General features: G+C 41.6%; 1 protein-coding gene across 3 annotated transcripts in view; it reads right to left on the reverse strand.

Annotated features, from left to right (window-relative positions):
• LHFPL2 (LHFPL tetraspan subfamily member 2) overlaps nucleotides 1-14,456 on the reverse strand; it is a 119,834-nt gene that overhangs the window by 11,059 nt on the left and 94,319 nt on the right. For all 3 annotated transcript variants that reach the window (XM_041470892.1, XM_041470890.1, XM_041470891.1), the window contains one exon: nucleotides 6,821-7,590. In XM_041470892.1, coding sequence (XP_041326826.1) covers nucleotides 6,821-7,250 — 430 coding nt within the window. In that variant the 5' untranslated portion in view covers nucleotides 7,251-7,590. The remainder of the gene's footprint in view (nucleotides 1-6,820; nucleotides 7,591-14,456) is intronic.

Here is a 14,456-nt window from a genome sequence, read left to right on the forward strand (position 1 = left end):
GTTGTGGGTGGTAAATTCAAGGAGGCTTCTGAATCAGGGAAGAAAGGTCATATTAAATATTCTGTTCTTAAAAGAAGCAGAGGACAAGATCCCATCTATTTCCTACCACTCACCATAACCTTTCCCACTGCTATTCAACCAGGGAGTGCCATTGCCTCCAAACCACCAATCACTCATGCTGGATTAGCAGAAAGGGAATGAAATATAACTATAGCTCAGTAAGGGAGGCCAAAACAACCACCTCCCTTAGCTTAAACAGAGGTAAAAGGGCTGCAGGTCACCTTTTTCATGGCCTTACATTTCCTCAATACTGATCCCGTAGTACAAACAAAACTTCAGTTTGGGGGTGGGGGAGAGGAGCTGCAGAGGAACTAGGACTCAGCCTGAAGGAAAAGGCAAATGGAGATGCAGGAAGGGGAGAATTTCCTGTGGTTTCATGAGCTATTCAGCAGCAGAGTGCAGGGCATCTGTACTGGGTAAGAAAGCACAACTCAAATCCACTTATTTCCTCACCACCACATCAGGAACACCAAAGACAGAAGCTTAGCAAAAGTTAGTCCCTCTTCTTGACAGAGCTATTTTCATCTTTTTTTCTTGTGTTTGAGTGAGAACACAGTGTTAGCTAAGTTTAAATGTTTTCCTTGTGTTTGCATTCTATATGAAAATAGCAGCATCTGTCTTGGCTCTGAGATCTAGAACAAAAAATCTGACAGAAACAGAGCCCTTGTGCCCTCCTGATATCCTCATGGCCTGTTGGGGCCACCAGCACTCTTTCCCACACCACCAAGGCAGGGGTGTAAATAAGTGCTCAGCATTTCACCTACAAATGGTTGGTAGAAGTAAGAGACCTCAGTGTGCACATGTGTCACAGTAAAATGTTTCTCAGTGAGTAGCACGGGAGTTCTCTCTAATAAAGTGCTGTTTGCTGGAAGAGATTTATGCTTGTCAAGATAATCAACTGCCAAACTTGATCACTGAAAACCTGAAATTTTTGTTTATTTTTTAATTAATTTTAATCTGCTGTGTGTCTTCTGGTTTTCAAGTGCCCACCTTGATAGTGCAGGAGATGAGTCAACCACCGAATCTAACAAAACACTGAAATCTTCATTTTATTTCTTTGAAATTACTAATGGTCTCCCTCAGGCTCAATAGCAATTTAGCACTTGAACTTAGTTTTCCTTCCCTGGCATATTCCAAGACAGGAGTTCCCTTTGCTTGAACTTTCAGCAGCCAAGTGTGTATCAGATATCATGCTGGCATTGGGCCATATAGGTTACAGGAAGCACTATACCGCAGACAGCAAAAGCAGTTCAGACTGTCAGGATTTCCATCAGAAATCCCTCTCCCTCCCTTTTTTCTTTCTTCCCACCCCAAGAATTCGGAATTCTGGCATCAGAAAAGAAAAACTCTGAGCTGAATCCAAAGAGGAAATATGCTTTTTGAAAAATGCATGCTCTGCATTTTAGAAAGACAAACAAGAAGCTTCCTTGCCTTCAAGGGCAAAATCACTCTTGCTTTGCTCTCCTACTGCTTGGGCTCCCTGTCTGTTCAACAGCTTCTGCTGCCGGCAGGCAACATCAGCTCACAAGGTGCCTGCTTCCTTACTCACTCGTTTGTCTTCATCTCAGACAAAATAATGCCTTTGTACAGCACAATGCCACCTATAAACAAACATCCTAAACTACGCTGCAACTACTGTAATCTTTTTTGTTATGGTCTGAATTATGAAAGAGCTCTAGAAGCCTCATGCCCCTTCTACCACAGCTTGTGTCTCCTGCTTTTTCTCCCCTCTATGATGAAAGGCCTGGCTGACCTCCCACTTCCTCCCCAGCTTCCTCCTTCGCAACTCCCACCGGCCTTCTTAACTTCCAGCAGCCAGGATTCTGCAGTCACATGGCTGCACACACCATGAGCCCACCCTGTGTGGCTGGATCCTACTTCACCCACTCCCACAACCAGCTCCAGAACCTCATACCCTTCAGATGGTTCCTATCACACTCTGCTCAGGCCATCTTCCTAATCACCCAGACTCCCAAAATGAAAACGATGCCAAGTAAGTATAACAGGCTGAACAATTTCTCAGCTCAAGAGATGTAAAACAAACTCTTTCAGCAGTGAAGACAGATTGCTATACACACAGCTGGTTTGAAACCGAATTTCACCTCTTCATTTTAGAAAGCTGGAGAGAAGTTTCTTTGTATTTGAGGGTAAAGTTGTACTCCTGCAACTGAACTATTGCCAAGGTCCTGCAGCAGCTCCTGATGCAGGAACCCTCCAAGATACCAAGAAGGAAAAGAAGACATGGAAAGTCATAGAGAGAAATCATAAAAAGGTCAGAACAAAGAATGCAAAAGAGCTCTTGAGACACCTGAGAAGAGAAAGTACTGTGGAATAGCTATCATTGCCTGAGAATTTGCAGGGCAACAGTCAGGGGGAAAAACAAACCTCTCAGATCTTGGAAAAGAAGAAGCTGAGCCATTCCCCAGCAATGCTGGAGGAGAAACTTCTGGGGTGACAGAGAGAGGCCCAAAGCTGCAGCATCTGGGCCCAAACGGACAGACTCAGCTAAGCATCCAAGGGAACTTAATGCTCTCTGGCCTGCCTGCAGCAGCCTTTGGAAACACAAACCCCTGCTTTGGCTGACTGGACACCTACCTGCTAAAGATGCCAGTGGCACAGCCAGCTAAGCCACACGACAGCAAAATGCAGCCATATATTCACCTGAATAAACCAGAGAGGCTCTGTGGTGCGCACCTGGCACACAGCAGGTCTTCTAACAGATGCAACCCAATTTCTACATGCTTCTGTCACGCCCCATTACAGCTAGGAGACAGTGGACTGTGAACAGAAGAAGAGATGAAAAGGGGGTGACCCATGAGAGACCTCCCAGATAAAGCCATAAGCGTCTTGGAAAGATTTTAGAGAAGAGGAACTATTTTATCCTCTTTTGGTAAATGTTCCTGGCAAGGCAGCCCTGCTCCAGCACAGTAAAACAGAAGTAAAAAAAACCCTGAACTCCCAAACCCATTAGCCTTCCTGACATGTCAGCTCCATTTCCCCACTGTTCTTCCCAAAGACTTTGCAGGCACATGATGTCGAGCTCCCCACAAAAAACCACAGGGGCTTGCTCGAGTTCTGTGATGCAATATTAGTGCAGCTAATTTAGCTCCCTCCCCCTGGTGTGCAGTCAGGGCGCTGCTGGTGCGTTGTGGCTCAGCTGCCAGTCGGGCAGACACTGGCTGTGGGGAAGGGGTTGTGTCTGCTCAGCCATGCCAGAGGCCAAAAAAGGAAGCCAAGTTGCTGATTATGAACTTCATAAAGGAAACTATCAGAGATGAAAGCCAAACTTGGTTTAGGCTCTGTCTTAAGCTCTCCCCACCCTCCTTTGAGGCTAAGTTATGTTTGTATTATATTACTTAGCAACGAAGTGAAGTACACAAGCCCAAATAAGATTTGTAAATACATATGCAGCTACACTATAGACATACCAAGATATGTCAGTACTGGATCACCAATTATTTACTTCCTATAGCTACATGATTACTGTGAAAGTTTACTTTGAATGGATTCTTGTCAGTTAGCATGTAATAATATCCTTTCTCCTCCAGCCTTTGCATTTCAAGTGATTCACAGACTAAAAGCAGAATACCTTCCCTAAAAAGACATACAAATGAAAGTCTGCCTGGTCTTCCTGCTTCTGGATAGTAATTATCTATTCAATTACATGTCTCCATTCTCTGCACTCTAATGCAGAGAAAACATGCTTACCCAGATGAAACAATCTTCAAACATCTCCAAACCCAGGACTATTGATTACTGTTTCTACAGCTGCAGAATAAATGGTATTGCAGTCTGAAAGTAAAGTGGTAGAAGTTCTTGCTCCATAACAAAGGAATTACAGGAGTTTAAGCAACAGCCATATTTTCTTCCTTTATGGCCTTGTATTTCTCATTTTCTGCCACAAAAATAATAAAAGAATCCCTATGGTCCAGATACTTGTATGGCTTTCTCCTATTGATCTAAATGACAGTTTGCATGTTTGTCCAAGGGCCATAACAGAAGAGATGTTGCTTTCTGTTCTGTAATTTCACTGTAGGTATCATCCACAACAGATCTTGCTAGACTGGAAAGATATATCTGGTGTCTGTTATTGTTTTGTCATAATGAATTCCAGGAATAAATTAGGTTGTTGTATGTTTTCAATTACATTAAATCTCTATTGCAAAGATATAGAGATTTTAAATGAGATTAAGTCTGCAAGATCCTGAGTTCCTGTAGATGACTCTACCATGTATGCATCTCATGTTTAAAAAGGAGATGTTTGGCATACTTGCAGATATTGTACTGATACAGGCTGATTAGCAAAATTGTTTTGTGAATTATTCTTGTATACTTACTAAAAACATCATTGTTCACATTAGAAAGAATGATGCTGTACTTAAAATTATTAAGGCAGGGTTATAACTAGTTGTCTGGTCAGGGCATTAGTTTATCTATCATAATCCCTGTATGAATTAGCCATGCTGACAACTGTCCCTTTTAAGCAACTTGCTTAAGCATTTTTCAAAACTCAGGAACTGGCGAAGTTTAAATTAGCAGTCGTCATTAGTCAAAGGAAAATAATTGCAACTAAATAAGCAGATGCTGTAATACTACTGGCACAAAAGTAGCAATGGACCCAATAAAATTAATCTTGAGGAAACTAACTGTGAGCCACAAGATGCCTGGCTGTGAATACTGGCAGCAACGTTTCACTAAGGTGACCTTTCTCTTACCCAGTTTCATGCTGTGTCATTTATCTGAATTGCAGGAAGAGAAGTGCTTCTATGCTCGGTACAGCTCAAGAAGGACTGATCTATGCCTTAACACATAATTAAATGCTTTGTCAACTGTACTGTTCAATGTTTTAGGCTGCAAATCCCATTATGGGTACAGATGGATTGATAATAAAACATAAAACTGTCTCAGCATGCATTTTCTCACAAACACATGGTCATCAGAACACTATTCCAAAATATAAGAACCTTCTACCTGCAAATCCTAGGTGATAGACTAGGTATTTTGAGATGGTATCAGAGTTTTAAGTAAAGTTATCTTTTCAAAAGACCCAAATCTGACATGCCAAAGATCTATTTATGCTGCTAAGCAATCTCTCCCATAAAAACGCCCCTCCAAAAGAAAACAAGTAACAATTGCATCTCCTGGAAAAACAGTCATGCATTATTTCTGAAGTACAGAGAAAGAAAGCAAGAAACTAACAACTTCCCCTGGTTTAATCTGCACTGCCAAGCTGCCTCCTTGTCACACTGCTTCTGGCAAACTCTGTACACCAGGACTCACTACAGCAAAACCTGTCATATTCATCTAAAGGACCTGATACGCTAATTGTATGCCATCATATGAATAGAAGCATCTTTAGCCAGTCTAGGGATATAATTCTGCTCCAGAAGCACAAACCTTACATTGTGGGCGACATGAAGTAAGTGTTATGCTTCCACAGTGAAGATGAATGAAGTAGCCAACAGTGAGAGCCACTGTGGTAGTGGTCCAGGAGGCAGCATCAGCCAGTCTCTGGCTTGTAACACTGGCTTTGGAGAGTTGCAGCAGGAAGTAAAGTCAGTCTTCACCTACTTCCCCATGTGTATTTAGAATAAGATTATGGTAGGTCTCAACTAAGCAAATGAAACCATCCAAATTCAGATAAAGGTCTGAATATCTATCATTACATCTCCTGTTTACGTATAGCCATCACAGACATGTTTGGCCACCTCAGTGGAGGTGAGAAGAGGGAAAGCTGGATTCACATTTCAAGCAAAACAAGTTAAAACCTATTTTTTTGTTGTGATTAAATAATTTTGTGAATTGAAAACATCTGCTTAAAAGTCCCACTGAGATAAAAAGAGGAGGGGGGCCTGCTCATTCCCTCCCTCCTCACAAGTCTCTGAGGGCTGCCAGAGGCAGGGCAGAAGACCACTCTCCTCCTCCAGATGACCACACACACAGAGAGCACAAAAGATGAAAACCGTTTTCCCCGTGGCTCAGTGGCAACTACAGAAAAATGAATACTTCTCTAACTAAGGCTGTCCAGGGTTGGTTTACTAACAGTCACTTAATCTCTGTAAAATCTATGGGTTTAAGCAGAAACACCAAATCTCTAGAACAAATTCATGTTTTCAGGCAAAGCACAGCTGATCCTTGAACAGTGAAAAGACAAGCTCACTGGGCTGTGTAACTGCAGCTGAACAATAAGCTGGTGAAAGGAAAGGTTTATCTCAAGGTATCACTTGTCAAGCTCACAGCTTTGAAGGAGGCAGCTTCACATGAAATGCTGGAGGAACTGGGTGTGAGACTATAACCAGTTCCTAGCCCGAGGGTGGTTTTTACTCTCACCACAGTCATGAAGCCTTTGAGACACTAAGGAAACTGCCTTTGGTCCATGGGAAAATTACTAAAGTAGCGAGAGGGAGATAGACTGCCTTAATATGAGTATTAACTTTGTTCTCTGCTGGTAGCAAAGGACAAAAACAAAAGTTTTTGTAACTGAAAGAAATTCAAACAGAGGGGAAAAAAATGAACAGCAAACAAAAGCAATACTGGTCAGTTCATTTTGGCACACATTAGGCTGCAATTCTGCTGCCAATGTCAATGTATTACATGCTGTGTAGCTATAAATTTCAGTTATGTTTGAATAAACACCAGCATATAGAATCACTTTGGGTCTGCCTAATGCAGTCTGTCTGCAGGCAGGCCAGAATTGCTATGTTTCTTCATCTGAATCACCCCAAAATTAAAAGTTTAGTTGCTATCAAAGTGCACGTACCTGCAATCCCTTGTAGCAGCCCACAGACATTAAAAATGCTTTTCTTCATAATACTCTGCACACACATAGTAAAGACAGATACAAATGCCACGGTGCAGAGAATCATGATTCCCATGGCTAGGAAAATAGCGGTTGCCTGCCAGAACCCACTGGCAATCTCACTGAAGTTTTCAGCATAAGGACCACAAAGTGTGTCTCGTCTAGAGAACTGCATGTGGGAGATCCTGGTGCAGCGCCCGTAGATGCCCAGCGTGGGACGGTAGGGCTCCTGCTGTCCCCCCGTTCTGTTGTCCACCTCCTCAGAGCCTGAAGGCTTTGCTCTGCCAATCAGCCAGTCTGCACTCATGAAGGCAATGAGCTCTGCAAAAGCCACCACGATACTCAGGAGAGTCCATAGCATCGACCGACACGTTACAATGACATGACACATATTGATGTCCAGTGCTTGTGATCAGTGCAGCACACGTAAAATCCAGAAAATGTGAAATTGAAAAAGGAAAAGGACCCTAAGACAATCACTGTGGCTGCTCTGCCTACTTTCTCAACTCTCTCACGAAGGCCAAGATGAAGCTTCTCAGGAGAAGAGGTGAACAGCCTCAAGTCTTGCAAGCAGTGCAATCATTTGCTCCCTCTGTTTAGTTCCTCCTTTTTTCTTTCTGGGATGCTGAGCTCTGAAGAATGCGTTTCTTTCTTAACATTCATACTGGCACATGACACTGCAGGCTGGTGGGGGAGGCTACAAGGACTGCCCACTGATTGACATCATACACCTACAAGAAAAGAGAAAACACATCAGCAGCGAGAAATAAGTCATTTCCACCCCCACAACAAACCAAGATCTGGCACAGATTCACATCAAAATACAAAGCTCTAACAAGGGCTGGTCAGAAAGAGTCTGCTGGAAACCTCCCTGATTTGTTGCAGGGGAGTAATTAATCTCCCTCCCACTGCTGCCAATATTTACAATATCTGCTGTGCCCTATCCCATGGTGGGTGTTTGTCAAACACTTTGCAAGCAAAGGTCTCAGTAACACCCAGTGGTCCCACCCACTCCTACCACCACACCCCCATCATCTTCTTCTTGTCCAAACTACCAAGGGTGCTGGCAGTCACCCAGCAAAATGTTTGGACATGTTTAAGCAGTTTCACAGATGTGCAGCTCCTGCCTTCACTTTGGGGAGGTAGCACAGCCTGACTTCGGGACAGAGGCTGAGCACGGCTCCACATGCCATGGGCACCCAGGTGCAAGGGGCAATGAAGGAACCTTGTTCCAACCTTCTGGGTTTCTGCTGACTGCAGCTGAGCCAACCCCGCCTCAAGAAGAGGTGAACAAGGTTACAGTTGCAGACAGCTCACCCTGTGATGTGGTGACCCCTTTGAAGCCTGGATTTTGCAAGGAGTGGTGCCTCCCTGGGTCTGGGATCAAGGTTGTTTCAGGAAAACAATCTGCCTGCAGATATGTCATACACCTCATCTTGAACTGCTCCCAGCCCTGGCAGCCTCTGGTGACTTATGCCATTGTAAACAGGAATCTATGGAAAAGAGCCCCAGTCACTGCCAAGGAGCCAAAAGCCCCAGTCAGAGGGGTTGCTAGTCAGACTTGAGCTTCCCCACTCCCCTCAATTCCCCTCCTCCACAGCCCTGTGTATGCTGTGACTGCAGCAAAATGTTCCCCAGGGCTTTCCCCAAGCCATTATACTGCCTTTCAACAGTGGCTGATGACATTCCCAGAGTTACACTTATCTTAGTACAAGAGGCAGAGATCACTATACTTCCAACTCCTATCCAAATATCGGTCTCAAAATAACAAACAGGTCATCCCACACGCCTCTGCTCTTGAACTGAAACAGTGTTGCCTGAAAGCAAGGGTGGGAGCAGGAAATGCCCTCATGTTACCCTCTCCATGATGAGAATGTAGCACTTTGAAGTTTTCTTCACCAAACCCCAAATACTGACATTGAACTGGAGGCAAGAGTAAAGAACCAGATCTGGACCTCACTGCTCTGCTGCTGGAGTCACCAGATGCCAGAAAAACAGGCACCCCCAACATTTTTTTAGGTTTGTCATGGGGTTGGTATTTAATTTCTTAGAAGTTCTGAGTCGGGTGGTTGAATATTAGTCCCGCTGAATGCAAAATGAAACATATACACACAGCTTCACACATTCAGAATTTCATCCAGAAATTTCTACTCCCTCCTATATTAGACATAGTGAATCATCTGCAGGATTTCATCCAGCAATTTCTACTCCCCCTGTACTAGTCGCAGTGAATTGTCTAGATCTGCAGATTCCTTTGGTAAAAGAGGCTTAAAGCTGATGTGCCAACAACAGAATTTGTCTCCTGTAGTTCAGTGTTATGGCATTGCCTTTAAAAAAGGTCTTTAGACATAGTGAGCAGTTCTGCTAATTTTTCATTTTTTTGGGGGAGAGCATTAAGTTTTCAAGCAACCTGACATATGAATGACTTGAATACACGCTTTGTAATAACAGAGAGCTGAAGTGTCAGCCTGCCAAAGAAAGTTAATTTGCTCAGTAATTCCACTTAAAATAATGATTGGAATGTAGAAAATGTCCACTACAGACCGATATTCTTCTGATGTCATCTGCATTACTAAAGAGAATTTAATTGAAAATGCCTTAATTTTTTAAATATATGCTCCAAAAAGCTATAAAATCTGTATTTCTCTGCAAGAACTGCACCTATATGAACTCTTCATCTTTGTAATTCCAGGATTTTCAGTGAGGTGGAAGGAACATAAGAGCTGAACACCCATAATGGCTGTTACTGTTGATTCTGTACCGTTTGATATAAAACACCATTTACTGAACGCAGGTGAAAACAAAGTTCATGTTTACTTAGGTAGGTGGATATTCTAGATGAACACTGGCAGCCATAAAAATATATCACTGATAGAAAACATGGATGATATACTAGAAGAAAAGACCGAGTCATGGGGTTCTTTCCCAACTGAAATGTAAGCGCAATAAAATGCAGCAAAATTTTATGACTGTATTTCCAGAAAAGTCACTGCATGAACAAAACAGCCTGTCTAAAGCTGACATGAGGTCATGTCAAATCTCAGGAGTTCACTTTGCTGTTGTGCAACTAAAGGAAACTTTGCAGCATCTAAAAGTGAGGTAGTAGATGTCATTGAGAACTACAATTCAATTGAAAATACTGTGATTTGGCTTTTCCTAGGCAATGAGCTCTTTATTCTGGTGCGAAACATACCAAGAGTCAATGAAATACCAATGTATCCTCATCCTTGAGAGAACTTCTGCATAAGCTTTTCTGTGCACTAGTAACATGCTCAAAGGAGAGCACCTGCAAGTCCTTTTTGTCAGACAGACAAAAACATTTAAAGTAGGATGGCGAGCACAGAGGAGGGGCAGAGGCATTTCTTTCTGAGACTTAGTAAGGAAAAATTGCAGATGAAGTACTGAAGACAAGTTCCAGCTCAGATGCATTTAGGTAGTTAACCTTTTCCTCCCAACAACCTCTTCCCCCTTTTCCTCCCAACAACCTCCTCCCTTCAATGGCTTTTCCAATGAACCTAACCATCTCTCGTGTGGCTCCAACAATACATTTGTGCTATACATGGAAGCCTTTCCAGCTACTGGCTGTGCTAAATAACTGTGCTTCATAAAGCTTCACTCTGCTCACAACGCTGCTTTTTTTTTTTCTCCATTTTCATTCAACAGAAACTCAAACCAGGCCCTTGCAAGGCTGAAAACTAGCTGTTTATTCTTCCTCTCAGTTTCCCATCCCTCAACAAGTTTTTTCCATGACAGAACCCTATGTTCTTCACAGCATGCCACTCGGCATCCACTTCTGACTGACTGTCAAAATATTTGCTTTGACAACCCAAATTCAAAATACACAATGATTCTTTAACCCTTTTGGTATAAGCTCATTCAAAGTAATCCTCGCTGAAGAAGCAGAATACAAGAAGTAGTCCCACCTCATAGTCATTTGGGCCTCTCCCTATTTTTACTACTGCATTCAATCACACTGGTGTAGAAGGAGGCCATTCATGCTGGGAAACAGCCCTGCACAGCAAGTGCCCACATGAGCCACACACCACAGCAGCACGAGGGTCTTGGCAATGCTATTCTGGCCCACCACATCACCCACATTCCCTGTCAGGACAGCACAGCTCTTGGATGGCTCAAACTAAACTTTCAGCCTCATTTACCTTGGCTACCAGAACGATGCACTGCATTAAGTGAAGTCTAACAGAGTGAAAAGATGTCAATGAGAACATCAGATCCTCAAAGTATCCAAAGAGAATAAGAGTTCTCAAAAGCAAAAGTCTTTTGGTTATTTTAATTTAACAAGTCAAGCCAACTTAAAATATTGCTAAAACTTTCTTTCTCTTCAGATTAAATTTTGGCAACCAGATGCACTGGCTCCAGTCATACTTTCACATCTTTAGCTAGGACTATTCAACTGTTACCTTTTATTATACAATATGTCTATGTTCAAAGTATATAAACAACATATATTTTTCTGAATAGGATAAAGAAACAAAATTGCCTAATTTTACTTACACTGCCGAAAACAGAAAGTGAGAAGCTTATCCAGATTATGATATTTGAATTAAGGTTTTGATTTTGAAGATGTTGAGCTGCAGGGATTTACTTTGGCATGCCAGGTAGATAGAAAGGAACAGCTGCAAAGCACAAATCTGAGGCTGTTTATTTTAAAAAGGTGTCTGACAAGTAGCATACAAGAGAACCACCAGTACCTTGCAGAGCAATGTTGTGGCCAGTCCTTCATGCTGCCCTTATGATTTAACTGAAGTCCGAGGCTTGGACTACAATTCAGCTTTTGCCCTTTCCAGTCTAGTTCTGTCAGCTCAAGAGTGAGAATAAATAATTTTTAGATAAGAGGCTTTCGGCTTGGCTTAAGCAAACAGCTGAATGGAAGGCCACACAGACTACTGAAGCCATCCCAGTTTATAAAATAAATCCAAGCACAGTTAGACATTTTCTTCTGAAGTTTGTTGGGGTCCAAAGTACAACAACATAGAGGAATTTCTAAATCTTGTTTACCATACACAAACTTGAGCATCTCATAACGCAAAAAGTGCAAATCTTGGAAGCCTGGGTTCTGCTTTCTCTGAAATGTTTTTCATTAGCAGCCATAAACTCTCTGAATACGCTTTGAACTACGAGAGTGGAAGTGGCTCTTATTTGTGTTGATGGTTACTGACTATTTAAAGCAAACAGAAAGAGGCTCACACACTAAGACTCAATTACCTCAAGCTGACCCCCACGCAGGTTGACATGAGCTCCCACTTTAAAAAGCTTCCATCCTTAGGTGTTATTGGACAAGCAAACTGTTCAATTGCGAGCTCACCCTGCCCAGTGGAGTGAGACAGCCATCAAACCACCGAGGTAAGAGGGACTGCACTTAAGACAATGTGGTATGAGCACTAGAAATTGTTCATTTTCTGGATAAGTGATAAATGTTGGTAAATAAACTTCTCCTCCCACTCAGTCCTCTCACCATTATTACAAGAACTGCTGTTCAGAAGGAACAGGCAGGCTTCTGCCAACTTCCCTGCAGTCCTCAAAGCAGCAGACCAGACAACAAGCAGCATTTGTGAGGAGACAGAAGGGTGCACCTCTGCATTTCTACCCCACACACTTAGAGGTGACTTGCAAATGTAAAAAGAAGTACGTTAATCACACTCCCCTGTCACAACAGAACAGCGACAAGGATTAGTACTTCAGGAAAGACCAGTTGTCCCAAATGGTTTGGTGTAGGCTCTCTTTGCAGACCACAAGGAGCTCTGGTGGCACTGGTTTCTGATAAGCACTGCATATTCACCACAGGAAGCACCTGGACCAAGAAGAGGGAAGGACACTTCATTGTGCCTTTGTTTCATTTTCTAAATGTAACACATTTCAAAGTGATCAAAAAGATTCAGTGTCAGATAACAAAGTGGAGAAGGTCCTTTAAAGCTGAAGTGGTTGCACAGCTTCAGACAAATAGCTGAGAATAAACAAAGGATTCTCCATTCACCTACAAATTTTCATCAAGTCATTGCCAACCTAAACAACATTCCAGAACAGAGCTTTTTACTTGAAGAACAAAGAGTAAAATTTTGATTAATCTTCACTTGTGAAATAAAGAGAGTGAATATTTGCATATCTAATGAATATTTAACCATTAGAAACCCACACAGGCATATTAATGAGTGCATTATTGTGATAGGTGGTTGAAAACACATCAGACTAAACAAATTAATTTTAATGGTAATAGAAAGAATGTAGACTTATGATGCATAATGTCTTATTCCTGCTGGCACAAGGTAAGATATAAAATGGAAAACAAAAATATTTTTCAAAATAGTCAAAACTCACGGAAGTATCCTAATCAAAACACTATTTCCTTGTCTTTCCTTTAAATTATCCTGTTTAATTCAACCTCTCCCTACCAAAGGAACATAGATGTAAAATTTTAATTAAACTATCCCTCATGTGCCCAAATATTATGTACACCAAGTGAAAAATAAATGTATAAAACAAAAGAAAATAATTCTGATAGTGACTGTTGATCTAAAGCTGGACATGATGTTTATTCCATTTCATCTTCCAAGTGCTACGCAATATGACATCTAATTACAGGTGAATTTGTTTCTAGAATACATCACTGTAAAAGAAACAAATATAAAACTTCTTTCCAACTTAAAAAATAAAAAGGCAGTTGAAATGTACTATTCTTTTTCTGACCTCATTAAAAGCCATGGCAAAACTCCCACTGACTTTAATGGGGCCAATACATCACTGAAAAATCACTACAAGAATGAAAGTTTCCAAATTTTTAGACCAACTACAGGGGAGGTTTAAACACAGAATTCATTTCCCTCTTCCCTCATCCAGACAAAACTCTACTTATTGCCCCCCACTAAGAGGATATCAAGCTAACTTAGATTTCCAGCATTGCCTCTGAAGGGCAAATTCTCAAGCTGGAGATTTGTTCCCTTGCTCTGTATTTATTGACTTACAACATTCCTTAAATCTGCAGCCATTACGTTGTGTTTTGAAAATTTACTTGGGATCTTTTGTAATTCCAAAATTTATTAAAGCCTACAATGTTAAGAAAAGCTAATGTGTGGTATTTCTATGTTGTTTCTCAGGAGAAAATTACACATCACAGCAAAAATCATCACTAAGGGAGCAATCTTGGCTACAATTAGTGATAGTCTAACTGCTCAGGAATTTACCAACTGGGAGCAGAATCATGACTTTTCTGTCCTAGTTTGATTCCTCGGTAGCTCACTGAAGTCTCAGTCTTCAGAAGTCTCATCTGAAGATGCCTTTCTTGGTTACCTACATTATCATATATGCAAGCAGACTCAAATACTTATTGTGTTGTGATTACTTCATAAAACTCTTAACTAGAGCTCCTAAAGGAGTCTGATCAGAAAAAAACGGAGGGTAGGACTAAAATGGAAGTCAGAAGGAAGAAACTACTAATATTTATAATATTTATACTAATATATATATAATAAATCCTTGCTATTTTTATACTAAGGATTTTTACTTTACCAGGAACCCAGACTATGGCTATTTAAATAGTTGTTGGTGTATGCATAAGCTAGAGCATCAGAACAAAACCACATGT

This window comes from Pyrgilauda ruficollis, unplaced genomic scaffold (genome assembly GCF_017590135.1).
Source record: "Pyrgilauda ruficollis isolate IOZ18807 unplaced genomic scaffold, ASM1759013v1 scaffold25, whole genome shotgun sequence".
Classification (NCBI taxonomy): domain Eukaryota; kingdom Metazoa; phylum Chordata; class Aves; order Passeriformes; family Passeridae; genus Pyrgilauda; species Pyrgilauda ruficollis.